Raw genomic sequence first — 22,344 nt, 5'->3', positions numbered from 1 at the left:
TAAAAACGTAAATGTTTATCAGCTGGCGACTGGTTATATAAATTATGTGACATCCCATAAAGGCTACATATAATAAATACTCTGTAACTTTTACAATTTTCAAAAGAAGGAACCAGATCTAAATGTCCTAATATGGAAAGATCACCATAATACACTGAAAAGTGGAACCAGTGAGTGTAGTATGTGTTTATGTATGTAAAAATGTTAAGCACAGAAAATTTCTGCAAAGAGACATAAAAATAAAGAACTGCTTATACTGTCTTTGGGGAAGGACTCTGTTTAGAGTCTGATGTGGGAGGTAAGCTTAATTTTCACTGTAAATCTTTTTGTCCTGCATGCATTAGTAAGTTTGTAATTAAATACTTTTTTAAATGTAAAGAACATTAATTATACATATATAAAGCACAAGAATAAAACAAATATCCACAAATCTACTACTTTTTTTGAATATATACTGCTGTTTCTAAATATTAAAAACATCAAACTAAGTAAAGTGGGGAGCAAAGAGAAAGAACTACTTTTAAATGTATGCTCTTCAGGCTTGATTTTTTTTAGACAATAATCACATATTAATTTGGTAAGTTAAAAAATCTAAACTGGGAAACCTCTCCTAAACTCAAATCAAACCAAACCAAACCAAACCAAACCAACAACAACAAAAACAGTTTATTTAGAAAAGGATGAAAACGGACTGTGAAGAAGACTGAAGACAATTTCACGTCAAAAGATTTGTGGAGGTTTTCTTATTTAGTAGGCCAAACTGCACATTCAAATTTTGCCATTCTATTCCTTGATATACAATGCACTACTGATCTTAGGGGCATTTTTTTTTAAGCAAACATGAAATCAAGAGATGGAGAGATTTACTGAGTGTGACGAAGAAAGAGGTGGGTGACAAAGGAGGATGAGGATTCTCTTCTGTGTGGAGAATGTATATGCAGAAGGAGGATGTATATGCAAAGGAGGATGAGGATTCTCTTCTGTATGGAGAATGTATATGCAGAAGAGAGGGAAATTAGTGCAGCATTAATAGAACACAGAGGAAAAAAACCTGTGGACACAATTTCCTAGAAAAAGGAATGGCATATATATTGTGGATCATTTTTTGCTCATTCCCCATGTGACCACCAGGTGGCAGTTTAGAGCACACGTTGAGATGAAATCCTGCTTAGGGAAGAAGCTGTGAGCAACCTACCCTAACTTCTAAGTGATTTTAACTTCAAGAGGGCTCATGATTCTGCAGTGGGGTTATGGAGAAATAACGTAAGAGCATAAGGAGAATAATCCTTCAAATAATTAAAGGATAATCATATGTAATGAGTCTTTTCTAAGGTCTATAAAATTTGCTTTAATAAATATCTTTATCACATATTTTTTCCCTAATTTTGGGTCTGTACTTCATAAGATATGTATTCCTGAGTTTATTACTTAATTTATCTAGGCTTCGAGGGATATGGTACAGGGCCAAGTAGGTATAAAGCAGGAACTAAATGCTGTTGAAAAAAGCAATGTTCAAGTAATCAGGCAATTAGACTATGTTCCAATTTCTAAAAAAGTACAAATCTTAGCTCCAATTTAGGTGAAAATGAGGACAATATTTGAATTTTTCTTAGACTATGCTCATCTATCCTTAGAACAGTTTAATACAGAATTGACTTGAGAAGAAATATACAAAAATAAAAAATCAAATTTTGTGCTCTAAAGGCAAAGACATAAAACAACTGTTCAATAGAAATATCATGAAAGTCACATGTAATTTTAGATTTTCTAGTAGTTACATTAAAAAAAGTAAAAATAGGCTAATTTGAAAATATTTTCATTTAATACATCTAAAATATCACCCTTCCAACATGTAATCAAGATGAAACATTACTAATGTGATATTTTACATTCTTTGTTCCTATTAAGTCTTTAAAATCTGTGTGCATTTACATTTACAGCACATTTCAATGTTGATGTTAAAATTTTATACGGAAATACTTGGTCTGTATTATTGTAAAATTTACAATTGAAAAGTAGTTTTAAATACCTAAGTTGTTTCAAACATACTTAACCATTTTCTAACAAAGGAGTCAAGTATCAGTTTTTAAATCTAAATTATGTACAATTAAATGAAATTTAGAATTCACCTCCTAGATGGATAAGGCAAATTTTAAATTCTCAATAGCCACATTGCTAGTAGTGGCCAGCACAGGTATGTAAACAATGAAAATATTCTCTAATTTCCACCTTAATGCCTGCCAGAGATATGCTTTGAGTTGCGTTTTCTTTAATACAGATAAATTTTCTTTATTTTTTAGTATGTCCTCTGATTGATGTACATATTAATAAGATGGCTGCCTACCCTTTGGCATATGGTCTGTGCTGTGAAGGTAACAACAGAATCATAGCAATGAATTAGCAAGCACTGATTCACTGAACCAAACAAGTAGGAAATACAAATAAATATCTCATTTAGGATATAACATCTTAATATAACAATCCCAGAATAACATAAAGAATAGTTATAAAGGCTTTTCTCATTTTAGCTTCTATAAACCAAATTTCAGCTATAAGATTTGTGAAAATTGTGAAATCACAAAGCAGTCTCAATAACTGATGGCTACTTCAAAAGTTTCTCAAAAAAAACCCAAAAAACAAAAAACAAAACCCAAAAAGGTTTCTCTATTTTATATAAATATATAAACTAATAACAAAATGAAGATGAACAGGCACAGAATTCAATGTATTCCACCCTCAGTAAGAGATGTTCATACTTGTCCACAGAATAAAACACAAGAGGTTAAATAGTGTATGTGTCCTTACTGTTGCAATTTTACCTCATGTAAAGCTTTTGCCTCCTGTAAGTTTTGTACGCTGACTTTGAAACCGTAAGTATTGTTTAAAGATGGTCCGTCAATCTGAGAAGTTTCTTTCTTTGGGATATTTACTGCTGCAAACTGATTCTATTAAAAAAAAAACAACAACAACACATAGCCAGAAAAAGATAAATAAGCAATCATTTTCTTTTTTTTAATCACTTATTCCTACTTAGATAATCTGCTTTATGTGTTTAGTAATACATGATAAACTAGTACCATCTCTTTAGACCCAAGAAGAAACTAGTTAAATATTTTATTAACTTTAAAAAAAATTTTTTATTAACATTCTTTTCATGCTAGTAATTCAAGGTATCAGAACTGGGTATACGTAGAAATATCTGATATAATCTGAAAGCAAACCAAATGTCGATCTTTAGTTTATAAACCCCAAATAATGAAAATAAGTCTTGTTGGAGAGCTGACATTTACACCACATGGACATTTATCTTGACCTTTCTTGGAAGTATAGCAAACAAGCAGGCAATGTATGTGCAACCAGGCTGACTAAAGTGTCTATAAGATTTGAAAATGTGGGTCTGTATTTTACTCTAACACAACATGTGTCTGAAAGACGAATGAAAACGTAAATCATCTTGAAGGGTTTAGAAAAAATAGAATCTATTTTTTAAAAATGTTTTTTCCAATTTCCAGATCCATTAACCATTCCCCCCAATGTTGATTTATGCTCACAACACATTTGTACTTATTCTTTAATATAAATAGCTTGTAATTCAACAATACTGATTTAAAAATGAAAGCTTTTAAAAAGTATTTAGTTTTAAAATAGAAAAGCTAAAACATATTTTATGTGGTTAATATTAATGAGATGTAACCAATATGGAAGTGATTTCTGTCATCTATTTTTAAGGATACATGTCTAATGTATACCTTTTTAAACATAATCATATATTTCTAAGATTACTGTATTTTTAGTATTTGAATAAAGATATTTAAGATTTTTTAGTTTCAGGAGTAAATAATGTTGCTTTCCTTTACTACTTAGTAAAATGAACTGAAAAAAATCAATGTTATAGTTGAGAAAAAAGTAATAAACCAAGAAAAAGGATATATTTTTGGTGGGATCAAAAATCACTTACTTGAGCTCTGCTGTCATTGGATTGTTCTGATTTTGCCAGTAATCAGTTAATGTATTTGTATCCTCATAATCCACATTTTGGCTATCATATTCACTTTCTCTGTAATATTTGTATTTACATATAAGAATCTTTTAGATCCCAACAACAAAAAAAAAACTAAAAAAATTAGGCAATTTCTTGTTGTCTCAAAGATATGTAAATAAAATGATGCAAAAATATAATAAAATTTTTAAAAATTGAGACACAAAGTTATCAATTATCTAACTGAAATCTAGGAATGGATCTTCCACTGAACAATAAGTATGTTTAGCATAGTTACCTTTGCTTGTGTTAAGAGTACTCTTCCAAGAGTGTCAGTATTACTTCCTTTCTTATGACTCAATTTCTGGGTTTTTGGTTCTGTAGAAAGAAATGTCATATTTAACATCAAAATTGTACATCAAAATTACCTTTAATTTTTGTTATTCCGAACTCCTGAGTACCATTTGTGAGTACCGTTCTATTAATTCCCCACAAAGACTTCATAATTTAAAAATAAAACTAATTCAAACTTCTGATCCCCACTAAAATAACTTTAAAATTCTGTATTTTTATTTATTTTTTTTTTTTTTAAGATTTTATTTATTTGACAGAGAGAAATCAGAGCTAGGCAGAGAGGCAGACAGAGAGAGGGGGAAGCAGGCTCCTGCTGAGCAGAGAGCCCGATGTGGGGCTCGATCCCAGAACCCTGAGATCATGACCTGAGCCGAAGGCAGAGGCTTAAACCACTGAGCCACCCAGGTGCCCCTAAAATTCTGTATTTTTAAATAAAAACATTTTTATTTTAATTATTGAGTTTTATACCTCAGTCATATCCTAGGCAATCATTTAATTCATTTATTTATATATTCATCAAGTATTTATGAGGAGGAAAAAATAGAGTCTCTTCCCTCACAGGGTCTAGAGTGAGAATAAGATACTCATCGAATGCATTCAGCAAAATAAAATTATAACTGGGGTAAGTATGACAAAGGGGAATATAACAGGGACTTTTATTAGGGAGATCAGGAAGGCTTTTTTGTGCTAAAATCAGAAGAAAGAGTAGTAATTAACTAGGAACTGAGTAAGAATTTTTCCTGATTACCAAGCAAAAGAAGCGGAAGTTACTGTGGGTGGAAAGAAGGCTAGGATAGACATCCAGGTGAGATGATGACAGCTTGGCCTAAGGTTGTGGTGGTAGAGGTAGAGAAAACAATGGAGAAATTTGGGTAATTTGGGAAACAAAAAAGTGACAGGACTTGGCTGGTAATAGACTAGAGAGGATGGGGGATAAGGGAATCAGGTGGGTGTTACAAATAAATCCCATGTTTCTGAGTTGTGTAATTCAGTGACAGAGAGATGGTTGTACTATTCACTTAAGTAAGGAAAACCAAAAAAGAACCACAGGGGCTTTTATGGGTGGGCATGTATGTTTGTGTGTATGAGTACACTGGATGACTGGTGGCAAATATATACCGTGAGATCATAAATTGAGTTTTAAAAACATTGACATTATGGGGTGCCAGAGTGGTTCAGTCAGTTGAGTGTCTGCCTTGATTTTGGCTCAGGTTTTGATCTCAGGGTCGAGGGATCAAGCCCCACACTGGATTCCGTGCTGGGTGTGGAGCCTCTTTAGGATCTCTTTCCTCCTTTCCCCCCTCCCCCATCTAAAAAAAAAAGAAGACGACGAAGAAGATGACGACGACGAAGAAGACGACAAAGAAGAAGACGAAGAAGAAGAAGAAGAAGACAAAGAAGACGAAGACGAAGATGAAGACAAAGACGAAGAAGAAGAAGAAGAAGAAGAAGAAGAAGAAGAAGAAGAAGAAAAATACTGACCTTGTGATGCTTTTGAGCATTCAAATAGAAATGCCAAATAGACAGCTAGATTGGAGGTTAAAGAGTTCTGAACTGGAAATTTAAATCTGTAAGTTATCTGTAGTAATCCTGTGGGTAGGAACTCACTTATTTAGGGAGAAAATACTGAGTAAAGCTTCAAAGTAAAGCCAGTAGGCAGACACACAGAAGTAGGAGAAAAGCCAAGGGGACTGAAAGCTCCAAGAAGGAAGGTATGGTCTATAGAACAATGGCTGTTTAAAGAGGGCACATGATAGGAACACCAAGAAAACATATATTGGCTTTAGCTACATGAAACTTTTTGAAAATCTTTACAAGAGCCATACTAGTGGAATGATGGGGGCAGAATTGAATGTTGAGTGGGCTAAGAAATGAGTAGGAGGTAAAGAAATGGGAGTTGTCAAATTATAGAAATCTTTTAAGAAATCTGGCTTTGAAGAACAGGAAAAAAAATAGAAGCTGCGGGTATAAGGTCACGGCAGGTTTTTGGTTTTCTTTATATCTTAAAGGGTGGGAAAGAGTTGGGTATATGTTAAAGCCAGTGGGAAAAATCAAGCTGAGAAAAAGGAAGGCTTCTGAGAGGGCTCCTATATTTCACCCAGCAAGCAAAAGAACATATGATGGAAGCATCTATAAATAGATTTCATGGCAGAAAGATAAAGTTTCCACGTGATAATTGAGGACTTTATAGGACATGATAAAATAATAATAATAATTTCTCATTAGTGGAGTTAAAATTTCATTTAAAAAGCTCTGATTTTCAGGTCTAAACTGGTACCAAAAGATTGGGATCATTCCCTATATATTTTCAGACTTCAATGCTTTGAAACTTGAACCCAATCACAAGAGGAAATTTGAGAGAACACAAATACATGGTGGTTAAAGAGCATACTACTTAAGAATGAATGGGTCAGGGGCACCTGGGTGGCTCAGTGGGTTAGGCCTCTGCCTTCGGCTCAGGTCATGATCTCCGGGTCCTGGGATCGAGTCCCGCATTGGGCTCTCTGCTTAGCAGGGAGCCTGCTTCCCCCTCTCTCTCTGCCTGCCTCTCTGCCTACTTGTGATCTCTCTCTGTGTCGAATAAATAAATAAAATCTAAAAAAAAAAAAAAAAAAAAGAATGAATGGGTCAACCAGGAAATTAAAGAATTTTAAAAAATTCATGGAAACAAATAAAAATGAAAACACAACTGTTCAAAACCTTTGGGATGCAGCAAAGGTGGTCCTAAGAGGAAAATATATAGCAATACAAGCCTTTCTCAAGAAATAAGAAAGGTCACAAGTACACAATCTAACCCTACACAAAGGAGCTGGAGAAAGAACAGCAAGTAAAGCCTAAATCCAGCAGGAGAAGAGAATTTATAAAGATCAGAGCAGAAATCAATGAAATAAAAACCAAAAGAACAGTAGAACAAATCAATGAAACTAGGAGCTGGTTCTTTGAAAGAATTAGTAAGATTGATAAACTCCTGGCCAGACTTATCAAAAAGAAGAGAAAGGATGCAAATTAATAAAATCATGAATGAAAGAAGAGAGATCACAACCAATACCAAATAAATACAAACAATTATAGGAACATATTATGAGCAACTACATGCCAATAAATTAGGCAATCTGGAAGAAATAGATTTATTCCTAGATACATCTATACATTTGGTAGTATAAACTACCAAAACTGAAATAGAAAGAAACAGAAAACCTGAACAGACCCATAACCAGCAAGGAAATTGAAGCAGTAATCAAAAACCTCCCAGCAAACAAGGGTCCAGGACCAGATGGTTTCCCAGGGCAATCCTACCAAACATTTGAAGAATTCATACCTATTCTTCTGAAGCTATTTCAAAAAATAGAAATGGAAGGAAAACTTCCAAACTCTTTTTTTTTTTCCCAAACTCTATGAGGCCAGCATTACCTTGATCTCCAAACTAGACAAAGACCCCACCAAAAAGAACTACAGACCAATATTCCTGATTAACATGGATGCAAAAATTCTCACCAAGATACTAGCCAACAGGATCTAACAGTACATTAAAAGAATTATTCACCACAACCAAGTGGGACTTACTCCTGGGCTGCAAGGGTGGTTTAACATTCGTAAATCAATGTAATACACTACATTAATAAAAGAAAGAACAAGAACCATATGATACTCTCAGTAGATGCAGAAAAAGCATCTGAAGTATAGCATCCTTTCTTGATTAAAACTCTTCACAGTGTAGGGATAAAGAGTACATACCTCAGTATCATAAAAGCCATATATGAAAAGTCCAGAGCAAAATATCATTCTCAATGGGGGAAAAACTGAGAGCCTTCCCATTAAGGTCAGGAACATGACAAGGATGTCCACTATCATGATTGTTCAACACAGTACTAGAGCCCTAGCCTCAGCAATCAGCAAACAAAAAGAATTAAAGGCCTCTGAATCTGCAAAGAAGAAATCAAACTCTCACTCTTTGCAAATGATATGACACTCTCTGTGTAAAACCCAAAAGACTCCACCCCAAAATTGCTAGAATTCATATAAAATTCAGCAATGCACAGAAATCAATGCACAGAAAGCAGTTGCATTTCTATACACTAACAAGACAGAAGACAGAGAAACTGAGGAGTCGATCCCATTTGCAACTGCACCCCAAACCGTAAGATATGTAGAAATAAACTGAACCAAAGAGGCAAAGGATCTGTACTCAGAAAACTGTAGAACACTCATGAAAGAAACGGAGGAAGACCCAAAGAAATGGAAATATGTTCCATGCTCATGGATTGGAAGAACAAATATTGTTGAAATGTCTATGCTATCTAAAGCAATCCATACATTCGATAAATCCCTTATCAAAATACCATCAGCTTTTTTTTTCCCCCACAGAAATGGGACAAATAATCCTAAAATTTGTATGGAACCAGAAAAGAGCCCAAATACCCAGAATGATGTTGAGAAAGAAAAAAAGCTGGTAGCATCAAAATTCCTGACTTCAAGCTCTATTACAAAGTTGTAATCATCAAGACAGTATGGTACTGGCACAAAAACAGACTCATGCATCAATGGAACAGAATACAGAACCCTGAAATGGAACCTCAACTCTATGGTCAACTAATCTTCCACAAAACAGTAAAGAGTTTTTCCAATGGAAAAAAACAGTAAGGAGTTTTTCCAATGGAAAAAAGACAATCTCTTCAACAAATGGTGTTGAGAAAATTGGACAGCCACATGCAGAAGGATGAAACTGGACCATTTCCTTACACCACACACCAAAATAGATTCAAAATGGATGAAAGACCTAAATGTGAGACAAGAATCCATCAAAATCAACCTCTGCCTTCGGCTCAGGTCATGATTTCAGGGTCCTGGGATTGAGCTCCGCATCGGGCTCTCTGCTCAGTGGGGAGCCTGCTTCCCCCCTCCTCTCTCTCTGCCTGCCTCTCTGCCTACTTGTGATCTCTATCTGTCAAATAAATAAATAAAATCTTTAAAGAAAAAAAAAAAGAATCCATCAAAATCCTAGAGGCCAACACAGGCAGCAACCTCTGTGACCTCGGCCACAGCAACTTCTTGCTAGACATGTCTCCAAAGGCAAGGGAAATAAAGGCAAAAATGAACTACTAGGACTTCATCAAGATAAAAAGTTTTTGCACAGCAAAGGAAACAGTCAACAAAACCAAAAGATAACCGACAGAATGGAAGAAGATATTTGCAAATGTCTTATCAGATAAAGGACTAGTATCCTAAACCTATAAAGAACTTACCAAACTTAACACCCAAAGAACAAATGTTCCAATCAAGGAATGGGCAGAAGACACAGACACTTCTCCAAAGATGATATACAAATGGTCAACAGACACATAAAATAATGCTCAATGTCACTTGGCACCAGGGAAATACAAATCAAAACCATAATGAGATAGCGCCTCACATCAGTTAGAATGGCTAAAATCAACTACTCAGGAAATGACAGATGCTGGGGAGGATGCAGAGAAAGGAGAATCCTCTTACACTCTTGGTGGGAATGCAAGCTGGTGCAGCCATTCTGGAAAACAGTATGGAGGTTCCTCAAAAAGCTGAACATAGAGCTACCCTATGACCCAGAAATTGCACACCTAGGGATTCTGAAGGAGCACCTGCACCCCAATGTTTATAGCAGCCATGCCCACGATCCAGATGTCCACTGACAGATAAATGGATGAAGAAGATATGATACATACACACACACACACACACACACACACACACACACACAGAGTATTACGCAGCCATCAAAAAAAGAAACCCTGCCATTTGCAATGACACAGATGGAACTAAAGTGTATTATGCTAAGTGAAATAAGTCGATCAGAAAGACAATTACCGTATGATCTCACTCATGATGCAGAATTTAAGAAGCAAAACAGAGGATCATAGGGGAAGGGAGGGAAAAATAAAACAAGATGAAATCAGAGAGGGAGACAAGCCATAAGAGACTCTTTAATCATGGGAAACAAACTGAGGATTGCTGGATGGGAGAGGGGTGGTGGGATGGAGTAATGGAGTGATGGACATTAAGGAGGGCACATGATATAATGAGCACTGGGTATTATGTAAGACTGATGACTCACTGAACTCTACCTCTGAAACTAATAATACACTATATGTTAATTAAATTTAAATTTAAAAAACATATTTAAAAAATCACATAAAAAAGCTCTGAATTTCATTACATAGTCTAATGTTTTCATTTCTACATCTTTGAAAAAGAACTTTGAAGTCCTTCTGTTATTTGTAAACTCACCTGTTGATAAAGGGCTCAGGCTACTTGCTTCAGGAAGCCTTTCCAGAAGTTTTCTCTGTACAATTGGTGTACTGTGAAGGCAGAGTGGGTCACATATTGCAGTCCTTGCCCTAACATTAATTGGAGATATCGCTAGAGGCTCCAGAGGCTCACTGCAGGGGCTTTTCTGTATACCATCTTTTACTGGTTTTAAGATATTCTCAATATTCAGGGAATGCAGTTCCTCTACTGGTGATGTGGGTCTCTCATCTCCATTTAAAGTTTTAGAATCTGGGGATGTTGCCTGTTGCCAAGGCGGAATTACTGGAGAATCAGGGGAGCTATAACTAACATAGTAGTCATCATCATCATCATCATCAACTTCCTCAGCATCATTTGTGGAAGCAACTGGTGGCAGTGCCTGGTTTTCACTTATAGTTCGACTACAACCCGTAGTTGGTGCTTGTAAAGCAATCTGAGCGTTATCAACATCTTCCTTGGTATGTGCTGTGGTGGGGAGTGTATGTGGAGCTGTACTCATTTTTGGAGGCACTACAGGTTTGTCATCTGGGTTAACTGAAGAGCTGAAGTTCTCAGCAGATTTTACAACTCCAGTTGGCTCAGTTTTAGACAGTTTCTTGGAACGTTCATATTCTTCTTTGGCTTGAAGCCATGCTTGAACCAGTTGTCGACTCGGGGCACATTTGCAAGGCATAATCACAATTTTTTTATCTTCAACCATTTTATAGCTATTACTTGACCCCTTATTGACCACTGCCTGGCCATTGCGAAGAGGTGACCCTGGTCTCGGATTCTGAGTCATTGCTGAGAATGCTGTTTTCCACAGACGAAGTCCTTCCAAGGAAAAGTCTCCCTCAAACTCAGCCAGATCATTTGGAAGTCGAGTTTCTACCATGAGAAGCCGTCCACCGATCTCCCTATAAACAACATATTTTAGAACAACTGTTTTGTCTCAAAGAGCAATTACCAAAATATTTAGCTCCCTATCCTAAAGATTTTTTTGAAGTTTCTTTTGAATCCTTAAAAATGCCCATTTCTTCCCTTTCTGTGCCCTCTCACTACATATTTAATGCAAATACACTCTTTCTAGTCTTAACATGTTTTTCTTCACACGTATATGCTACTAAATTAATTTCCTTTGAAAGGAATCATCAATACCAGGAAAGAAAGTATTTTTTTTGTTTTAAGTGCCCCATGAAGCCTCCTTTTCTCCAAGGAGATGGCACAAACTGATCATATTCCTTTCCTCTACTCAAATAACTCTCCATCGTCACTACATATGAATAAAAAGAACAGAATAATTTTATCATTGGAGATCATCTCCCTGGATCTTATCTACAGCCTCTCTAGATATTCTCTAGTAGCTACAGTAGTTTAGCAAAACCAGTCAGTTCAAACATATCTTTGTACTCCCCCAACTCCTTTCAAACATTAAAAAAAAATCACACACAATTGAGATAAATTACCATATTCTTACTCCCCTTTACATGGCAAGGCTTAACACTAACATTAAGAACTTAAAGTTGGCAGAGGCCACAGAATACATAGCATAAATGCTGATAATGTATGTGTATGTGGGGAATCACTATTAAAAGGTAGCCTCATTTATTTTCCAATAGTTGGAAATATCAAGTTAAACTTCTTTCTCTAACATATATCCACTGGTACTATCTCTTTCTTTTGCAACAAGAAAATCTACTTTTTCTTCCTTATGGTATCTCTTTCCTGGATATGAAGGTAAGTTCTCAGTTTTTCCAGTTACTTTTTCTAGGGCATGATTTCCCAAATATCCTGGTCATTCTCTACATAAAACTCAATGAACTGGATTCATGTTTTCTGATTTGGAGCTGAAGGATTACCACGGTGCTTTTCCCGTTTACGTGGAAAGACTTTGGCCCTTAACAGTTAACTCTGTAACCAACTCCCAGCTATATGAAGAATCAGAAGAAAGATTATCGCTACTGAAGAAAATGAGTACATGTGTTATGTGACATAGCCAACTCTAATATTAATGATACACAGATCATAATGAAGTAAAAAATATCAAAAACTGGTGAGGTATGGTAAATTCAGCTCTCTTGAATATGTCAGCAGCATGGTTATTGCTACAACTCATGTCATAATATATATCAAGAGTCTTCCATTTTTTAGTAATCCTACTTCTACGACTATATGGAAAAAACCCCCAAATACAGGATGAGCTTCATGAAGAAAACAATAATCACATAATTATCTATAGTGGCAGAACAGGGAACAAACTTTCTGTTCAAAAAAATATACATATGATAGAATTATCATGTAGTCATTAAAATGTTTCCAGAAACTCATAATTTGGAAAATGTTTATAATATTTGGTGAAAAAAATCTGTATGCAATACTGTGACTAAGTAAGATCACACCTGATAAAACAAAACAAAATAAAAACAATACATTTAAAAAAACTAAAATAAAAAACCACATTAGGGTGCCTGGGTGGCTCAGTTGGTTAAGCAACTGCCTTTGGCTCAGGTCATGGTCCCAGAGTCCTGGGACTGAGTCCCACATCGGGCTCCCAGCTCTATGGGGAGTCTGCTTCTCCCTCTGACCTCCCCTCTCATGCTCTCACTCACTCTGTCTCTCTCTCTCTCTCTCTCAAAATAAATAAATAAAAATCTTAAAAAACAAACAACAACAATAAAAAATCACATTAAAATACTGAGTGGTTGTCAATAGGTAGAGAAATTGTGTGACTTTTATTCTTTTATACCTCCTAAATTTACTGTAGTGAATAGTTTTATACTAAAAATTGTTTTTCAAAAATAATGACTATCGTCCTTTTATTTCAGCTGCGTGACAAGTCTCAAAGTTGGACAACAACTAACAGCAACAGAGTTAATGACTAACACATGGTAAGGTAACTGAGAATTAAAAATTAGATATGCAAGGCTTGAGACAGAAAAAAATAGTTCAGTTAGAAAAACATACCATAATCACTACTGATAAAAGCCAAAGCCCCCCAAATAATGGAAACTATTGCTTAAGGAACAGACGTTCATATATTCTGGCAGTGCAATAAAAGAAAGAGTCCCATTTGTGTTAAAAGACCACACATAGTACTAAGCAAAACAAAACAAAACTGTAGAACTGTGTATTAGGAAGGCTGGGGAAGAAATTTTCTGTCTTCCACTTCTAATCTTTAGAGGAGGAAACTTTTAACCTGTTTTATTTATTTATTTATTTATTTAAATTTATTTATTTGACAGACAGAGATCATAAGTAGGCAGAGACGCAGACAGAGAGAGAGGGGGAAGCAGGCTCCCCGCTGAGCAGAGAGCCCGATGCGGGGCTCGATCCCAGGACCCCGGGATCATGACCTGAGCCGAAGGCAGAGGCTTTAACCCACTGAGCCACCCAGGTGCCCCTTTTAACCTGTTTTAACCTGTACTTCTGATCACTTTTTCTCAAACCCTTCTTAAATAGACTCCTGCAGGATTATTGCTGATCTGCTGGGTAAAATCCTGGTAGTCACTTTTTTTTTTTTTTTTTTTTTTTAACTGGGGTCAAGAACACGGTGCTGCTGAAGGTTACTGCACACACGTGGTGTGGCTTCTTGCCTTAGTTGACTCTTCATCTCTCTTCTATCTTTTAGACTAAGCTAAGTCAGCTGCAGAAGTATTAGCTGGCCTCCTCTGCTTCTGACTGGATGAACGAAATGAACTGCCTCTTCTTGCAACTGGTTAGGTTAATGGGATAAGACACGGCGGGTGGGAGGGCTGGAACAAAATCATCACTTAAATGGCCTGGGTTAAGTTATGTTCCCAACTTAGTTCCTATCAGTTATATTCTACCTTGGTGATGCAAGAGGTACAGAATACCTACTTAACTACTGGCTTATAAATAAACCAATACTGATGCCTTTGTGTCTTGCTATTGGCTATGTGTATATGTGTGTGTGTATGCATCTGTCTACTGCCTCTCTGAAAAGGTTTTTTTTTTTTTAAATGTTACTGGGTTACATATTACTGGTGTTTTATTTTAAAATTATTCTTTATCATGGCACCAAATTAATATTGTAGGATTCATTTTGGCACAGCATCTGGGTACAATATATTTATTTTCTATGGACTTTAGTTTGGCTATTCCTATTTTGAGTAAGAGCCTCTTACATGGATTCAAATTCTCTCTATTCACAAATCTTTGTACTAGTCTGACCCACATTACCAATTCCTTTGCAACGATTTTGTTTCCAACAACCTGAAGAAATTCAAGTTCATTATTGAGGGAGAAATTTCAGAGGGTTAGCTAACATTTTCTCTTATTTACCACAGAGAACTATGAGATTATTTTCTTTTCAAATAGTCTGTTTGTATGGTTATTTTTTTTATTATTATGTTCAATTAGTCTTCTTTTAAAAAACGAGAGATAAGGAGAAGTCAAGTCCATCTCGTATCCCTAATAACTGGACAAACTAATAGTAGTAACAATATGACTGAAGATGTTGGCAACACGAAAAGAAAATGATATAATACAAACAAGTTAAAATAATCTTCATTTAGCGATATACCATAAAGTACTTAAAACATGTATACTCATTTCCAAACATGTTTAATAAATAAAGTTTTTTCAAAAATTGTAAAAATTTACAATTTTAGAAATAAACACCATTTTTAAAATGATAAATGTGCTTAAGTATTATCACATCCTTCTTAATCTGGCATCATGTCACGGTGAGCCTCTGCATCTCTAATCCTTGATGTTGACACAGTGTTAACAGTAAGACTGAAGACCAACACTTCTCAGCTTAAAGTTCTCAAGGTGCAACCATCCAGCTAGTTTGTGAATTTTCTTAGAAGTCCTAATTATGAACCACTTTTACAACGATTTACTTATAAATACAGTGTATTACAGCCAGAACACTAGCAGTCAGGTACCAATGTTATATTCATTATAAGTACTCAGAGTGACTCAAGGAGAAAAAATAATTCTGATTACCTGGGCTTTTCTGGTACATCAGAAGGATTACTGCAAAATGGTTCCTGGTAAATAGTTTCTGAAAGGTCATGATCCAACAAAGTTGCCATAATTTCTTCCCTACTTGGTGGGGACATAAGTGGTTTCAGAATGTGAGCAGTTCGAGGGGTGAAACTGCCGTTTTTAGATTGTGAGGGAGAGCTGGTAGACCTTGGTGAACTATCGGGAGTTGGTGTCAATATATCATTGTTTCTTGAAACATACAATTCTAAATCTTCAGAGGCTGCATCCAGAAGTTCACCATCAGGGGAGGATAGTATTGTAGTAAAAGAGGTATTGACTGAGTCAAGAGACTGCTGCATCTCTTTTCTGGTATGACCTTGAATCCAGTCTGAAGTGCCTGGCTGTGAGAGGCTAAGAAACACTTCTTTGCTTACTGAACTCCTATTCAATCTGGATTTTTCATTTAGACAGTCCTCTGCCTGCTGGACACAGAAAGAATCCATTATTGAATTAGAGCGAGTTGTTAGAGGATGGAAGGTACTTTTCCACTGGTTGTGGCGATGATTCTCATTGTTATCAACTGATGATTTCTCAAATAGTTCAGGACTTAGAGTGCTAGATCTAATCCACGAGGTTGAGTCTGAGGCATGATGTTTGTCTTCATCACACTTCTGGTTATCATGACTTAAAAACTCATTTTTTTCTATGGTTTGTCCTGGGAAAAGATCCTGAACTGCATCACTTAAGAATTTCTGAGGCAAATTCTGATCAGCTGGGACAAACTGACTTCCAGAATAAAAGCTACAAAATCCAGTTTGACCTATTGTATTAATATCAAAATTATAATTATGTTCAGGAGACAAGCTATCTTCAAGTGAGTAACAGCTCTCAAAACCTGGATCTGAAAAAAAGATGGGACTGTCATCTGATAGAGAGTTATCCAACTGGCCAGAGTTTTGTAAATTTAGAGAGTCTACTTTAAGAAGTTTGGGAACTTTTTCTTTAGGTTTTGTAGTTCTGGGAGTTCGAGGTTTTCTTGAAGCCGTTACTGATCGTGTTCGTTTAATTGTTTTGTTTTGCTCAAGGGAACCAGAAATATTTTTGTTTGGTTGATGTTTATTAGGTAATGGGTCTTGCATAATATTTGCATTTTGTGCTTTCTGCTGTCTTTTCTGTAACAATTCTTTTAGAACTGCCAATCCAGACTGGCCTTCACCAAATGCTGGAGGTGTTGACACATTTCGACTTTTACACTGAGAAAGTGCTTTGGTTTGTGAAATTGCTTCTGACAACGACCTCTGTTTTACCTTTTCAGGTTTAAAATTTGACATATCTAAAATAAAGCCCCTTTGTTTTTGCTCCCATGCTATTTGTTTGATTGGACTTCTCAAGGAAGTTACAAAGCAATTATTAGGCGTTTGGCTTTCCTCTAAAGCTGCATTTCCTGGAGAACAAGTTTCACTGTGCTTTGACTGTTCTGCCATGCACACAATCTGCTGCTGACTGTCTTTGCAATGCAAAAAATTAGGGGCATATGCCTGGTCTGGCTTTGATTCTAAAGAATTACGATATTCATTTAACTTTCCGATAGATGACAAATAACTTTTTTGTGTATTTGCATTCTCTTCTGTCTTTGGAGACATTATACCCGAAGATATCTGTGTATTCTGGGCTACCTGAGACAAATGGTTGGAAAGATCAAATATATTTTTTTGAATTAAAGTTGATTCTTTTAGAGTAAACATAGCATTTTGATTATGAGACCTCTGAACATTAATTTTTGAGATTCCAGGTCCCAAAGAACTACAAACAACTGATGAATGCAAATCATCTCGTGAGCTGGGGAATGTTTGCAAATCTACAGGCTTCTTGCTTTCTAAAAAAGAAGAAAAGCAGCCAGATAAATTCTGTTGTGCATGAATTCCAGTGGGCAGGGGAGCAGAAAGGGGATGATCTATAGCAGAGCCCATTAGTGACACATCTTTCTGTTTAAAAAGTAATTGAGAGCCTCCAGAAGTATTTGAGGTCTCAGACACATTCTGATGTTTCAGCACAAACTTAACTTCAGCACCAGACTGAGATTTTATTTTTTCATCTTTAATTGTTATATGTTTTCTTGACATAGCTTTCTCATTTGTTTTTTGTTTCTGTTTTGCTCTCTGTTTCTTTTTTCCATCATCTCCTACTTTATTTGTCTGATTCCGTTTATTCCTTTTCTTAGTAACTACAGAGGGATTAACAAGCTTAGTTTTTGATTTCTTAACCTGCGTTCTTGCTCGACTATTTTTTTCCATACGAGAATTAACAGTCTTGTTATTACATGCATTAGGACCCTTAAAAAGCATTGTTTCTTTATCTGCAGCAGCCATCATTTCTTCAGCTCTTGGATCTGTGGGAGACCAGCAGCGAGGGGGAGAAGAATTTATGGGACTTGTGCTTCTCTCAGAAAGAAAACCTAGTTTAGACATAACATCACTATAATTCAAGTCACAGTCTTCGGTTTCAGCATTATAAGATGGCAAGGGAGGCGACAGGATGGCATGTGACCGTTTTCGCCTGAAAGACAAAGTTCTTTTAATATTTTCACTATTTGTCCTTTGTTGCTTACCAGTTTTTTTCTTAGCAGACTTATGTTTTGATTTTCTTCTGTGACTTTTCTTTGGTGTTAGTGGATAAATGGGATATTTGGTTGCAGGAGAGTCAGGAACTTTTGGCCAAAAATCCTTCAAAGGTGCAAGCTTTTTATATAGTTCCATTTTTTCCTCTGTCAATATAACTTGTTTTTCTTTAGAGTCTATTTTTCCTAGCTTCACAAGCATATTTTTTCTCCCTCTAAATCTATTAATAATAATATACTTTATGATGACAGGGGGTAGCTTTTTAGACATTTTTCTTCGTTTTCGAGCTTTGAGAGTTCCATCTAAACTTTCACCAATTTCCATGGGATGAGGTAGGCTAATTTTTGAGTTGTGTGTTACAAAACTTGACTCACTATCTTCAGTCTCATAATTCACCTTGCGTTTGGCTCTAAGTGTATATTTATTTCCATACAATCCAAAGGACTGTTCAGTTTCTAAGGTTCCATCTCCAAAGTGACAGTCTATAAAACTGTCTGCAGGTGTTTTATTTTCAAAAGCTCCACGGGTGACTTTAATTAGATCACTGGCCAATACGTTATCCTTCTCAGAATTACAAGGATTATTTTGTATACAATTATCTTTTGTGGATACAGTCTCACTAGTTTTGGTAGAAGTCTCCTGATGACCTATAAACTTCTTTTTATTCATTTTTAACCGGGACTGTTTACTGCTGGGTTGTAGTTTGTATGTGACAGGAGAGAGTTTCTGTGGTCTACTGAGACAGTTAGAAAGAACAACACTGGGAAAAAACATATAATGTGCTGCTTGCTGGCTGAGGCTTGGCTTTTCTGTTTTATGTTCTTGAAACTCTTCATATCTAATTTTAAGTTTATTTAGCCCACTTTCATCAGCAATGCTATCAAGAGAATGTACCATAGTTCTATTCTCTCCTGAGCATGAGAGCAAGTCACAATTTTCAGTTAATGATGAAGGGAATAAACTATTCAGAGCTGTGCTATTTCCTTTTTCATTTCCTTCAGAGGATAACTTACTTTTTGAATGACTTAGCTCAGAAAAGTTGAAAGAATTTTTGCCCAATGTACTTTCACTACTATGACGGTTCATGTGTATAAAAGGGGCATCCTTATCAATTTTTCTAATATTTGTATACTTTCTACTTGGTGCTTGTCTTGTAACAGATGGAATATCCTCTTCATAATCAAAAATACTACTTTCACAGGAAGATACTGGGAGGATATCTTTCTTACTTTCTTTATGAGAGTTTTCTGAATGGACAGAATTGCTCAAAGATCCAGGGTATTTCATGGAGTAAGTACTTTCATTTGTAAAAGAAGCAACTGAATGATCTAGACATTTTTCTATGTTGTTTGGCTGTGGAAGTTCTTCAATTAAATCTTCCTTATTCAAAACATGGGAAGAAAGGGCACTTGTGTGTTTACACTGAAAGGTAATCTTAGCAGAAGATGGGGGTTCTAAAGTAGCAGCATCTTTGTGGAAGATGGAAGGTTTTACTGATAGCTTGCTTGTTGCAATCACTGAAGAGTGGGTCCTGGAATTTTCATTGTTCAATGGATTGTCTGAAATTGGGGAAAAAAGAATTTATTTCACCTTCATGCTTTTAATTTTTATTTATTTATTTATTTATTTAATTTATTTATTTGTTAGAGAGAGAGAGCGAGCGAGCACAGGCAGACAGAGTGGTAGGCAGAGGCAGAGGGAGAAGCAGGCTCCCCGCCGAGCAAGGAGCCCGATGTGGGACTCGATCCCAGGACGCTGAGATCATGACCCAAGCCGAAGGCAGCTGCTTAACCAACTGAGCCACCCAGGCGTCCCGCTTTTAATTTTTAAAATATTTCTCCATACTATCACCACGAAAGAAGTTATATGAAATTACGTTTCCATGCTTAAAATGGTTATCTTAACAAAATGTCATTCCTCTCATTAAGATAATAACTCAATCTAAATAATCAAGAGTTAGTTATACTTGATTATTATTCATTATTTTAAACATATTTCTTTTGGTCAGAAATAAGTTATATTAGGGGCCCCAGGGTGATTCAGTTGGTTGAGCAGCTGACTCTCGATTCTGGCTCAGGTCATGAGCTAAGGTTCCTGGGATCAAGCTCTGCAAGGGCTCTACACAGAGCATGTTGTCTCTCTTTCTCTCTCTCAAAAAAAAAAAAAAAAAAAAAAAGTAAAAAGTAAAAAAAGAAAAAAAGAAATTTTATATTAATATTCAGTGCCTTTGTGGTGAATAGGGAAAAATACTGTCACCTTGAAAATTTTTCATAAAACAGTATGCTTCTTTATATTATCACTTCAAATAAGCTGAGAGTACTTTTTCTCAAGTTTTTATTTAAATTCCAGTTAACATTTGAATATATTTCTTACAGTTTATGCTACTTAAATGTTAACATGATAAACTGATTAAAGTCTATGAAGTTTTAAATCAGTGATTTACAAATATTATCCTCTCAGAAATAAGAAATAATCATATATCCACATTCTTGCAAAAGAAAAAATCTTGGAGAAGGACAAAACATAATAGATAGTATTGTCAAAGCTTCACACTTAGCTGATTTTGTATGTGTGATTATAGTTTTAAAAGCAAATATATTCTCAGCTGCTAAATCATAAAATGCTCTTAGTATTAGATAACTTACCACTATTTTCATCTGCAGTTCCATCTAACTGAGGTATAGAAAGATTGGCTAGAAGCAAACTGTTATTACTCCATTCCATTTCTTCTTCTGAAGATGAATCATCCTCTTCAGTTGAGCTTCTATGGGTATTTCTACACAGTGATCTAGAGAATATTAAGATTCATTATGAGTATGATCATAGAAAAAGCATGTCAGATTAAAAATATTTGCTTAATCTGATGTTGTAATAGTAAAATTGAAAAGATCTGAAAATTAGAACCTCAAAAAGAAAAGCAGATTTATCTTGCTTTAGTATTATGTTCTATAAAAAGTTATTGCAGATAAACTTAAAATCCTTTTCATGTGAGCTAGAAGACACCATCATTCCTTTATCCAAAGCTCCACAATATCCTGGACTACCATACCTAATCATGTTCTTCCTTATATTCTCCCCCTCATCCTATTATTAGATATAGATAACAGCTTGGCTGAGAACCCAATAACTTCTAAAAAGGTAGCATCCCGGCATATTTAAAGAAGTCTCCACAAATATACAATCTCTATACTGTGAACTGGAAAAAACAAACACAAAAGCAAGCAAGGGGGTACTCCGGTCAGGCTGGAAGAGAAAACAGGGGTCAGAGGGGCTAGGAAGTAGTAGAGGTGTTGAGTCAATCCGAGCAGCGGCTCTAAGGCAGGTTACTAAAGAATTCAGATGGACGGTGAAGTCCAGATAGATGATCTCTTCAGGGTTCATCTCTTATCGATTTAAATTTTTTCACTAAGTCCTAGCTTGATACTTCCCTTTCTATCCATACCTAAGCTTTTCTTTCTCTGGTCTCAAATATTTGAAAGTGTCCCTTAATTATACATATAACAGTTTCTCCATTAATCCTTTACCAAATCAAAATTTGTCCTAAAACCACTGTCTTAAGAGCTGAAAGAATTATTAGAGGTCATCTAGTCCAATTATCTACTGAATGCAAAAACCTTATTTTTAACAGATGACAAAATCTGCACTCTTACATTCTCAGTATAACGGGCTTGCTTGCTGTCCACGAGTTAATCTTTTCCATTATTAATTGTTAGGATTTTTTCCCCTCTGTTACACAGTATTTCCAAATTCCATTCATTATTTCTGCTTTTGTCCTGTGTTGTTATATGTGGCCTATTGTTGCTATTTTCCATATGATAACTTTAAAACATTTGAAGGCATTTATAATTTATCCCGTAATTCCTAATTAGACCAAACATTATCTATCCTTTCTACTGTTCTTTAAAAGTGACATGTTGGGAATGCAAGCTGGTGCAGCCACTCTGGAAAACAGTATGGAAATTCCTTCAAAAGTTGAACATGGTGCTACCCTATGACCCAGTAATTGCACTCCTAGGGATTTACCCCAAAGATACAAGTGTAGTGATCCAAAGGGGCACATGCACCCCAATGTTTATAGCAGCCATGCCCACAACAGCCAAACTATGGGAAGAGTCCAGATGTCCACTGACAGATGAATGGAAAAAAAGAATACTACTAAGAATACTAAGAAAAAGGAAT

The 22,344-nt window shown here is 35.7% G+C and overlaps 1 protein-coding gene across 1 annotated transcript in view; it reads right to left on the bottom strand.

The window, feature by feature from the left end:
* REV3L (REV3 like, DNA directed polymerase zeta catalytic subunit) overlaps positions 1-22,344 on the bottom strand; it is a 182,957-nt gene that overhangs the window by 63,195 nt on the left and 97,418 nt on the right. Inside the window, exons 12-16 of the mRNA XM_080806922.1 lie at positions 20,811-20,953; positions 15,566-19,724; positions 10,595-11,511; positions 4,278-4,357; positions 2,820-2,945 (exon numbers count right to left, since the gene is read on the bottom strand). Of these exons, the coding sequence (XP_080663048.1) occupies positions 2,820-2,945; positions 4,278-4,357; positions 10,595-11,511; positions 15,566-19,724; positions 20,811-20,953 (5,425 nt within the window). The remainder of the gene's footprint in view (positions 1-2,819; positions 2,946-4,277; positions 4,358-10,594; positions 11,512-15,565; positions 19,725-20,810; positions 20,954-22,344) is intronic.

The sequence above is a fragment of the Martes martes genome (genome assembly GCF_963455335.1).
Source record: "Martes martes genome assembly, chromosome: 6".
NCBI lineage: Eukaryota > Metazoa > Chordata > Mammalia > Carnivora > Mustelidae > Martes > Martes martes.
Note: the sequence above shows the minus strand (reverse complement) of the source record. Positions and strands in the feature narration are given on the sequence as shown.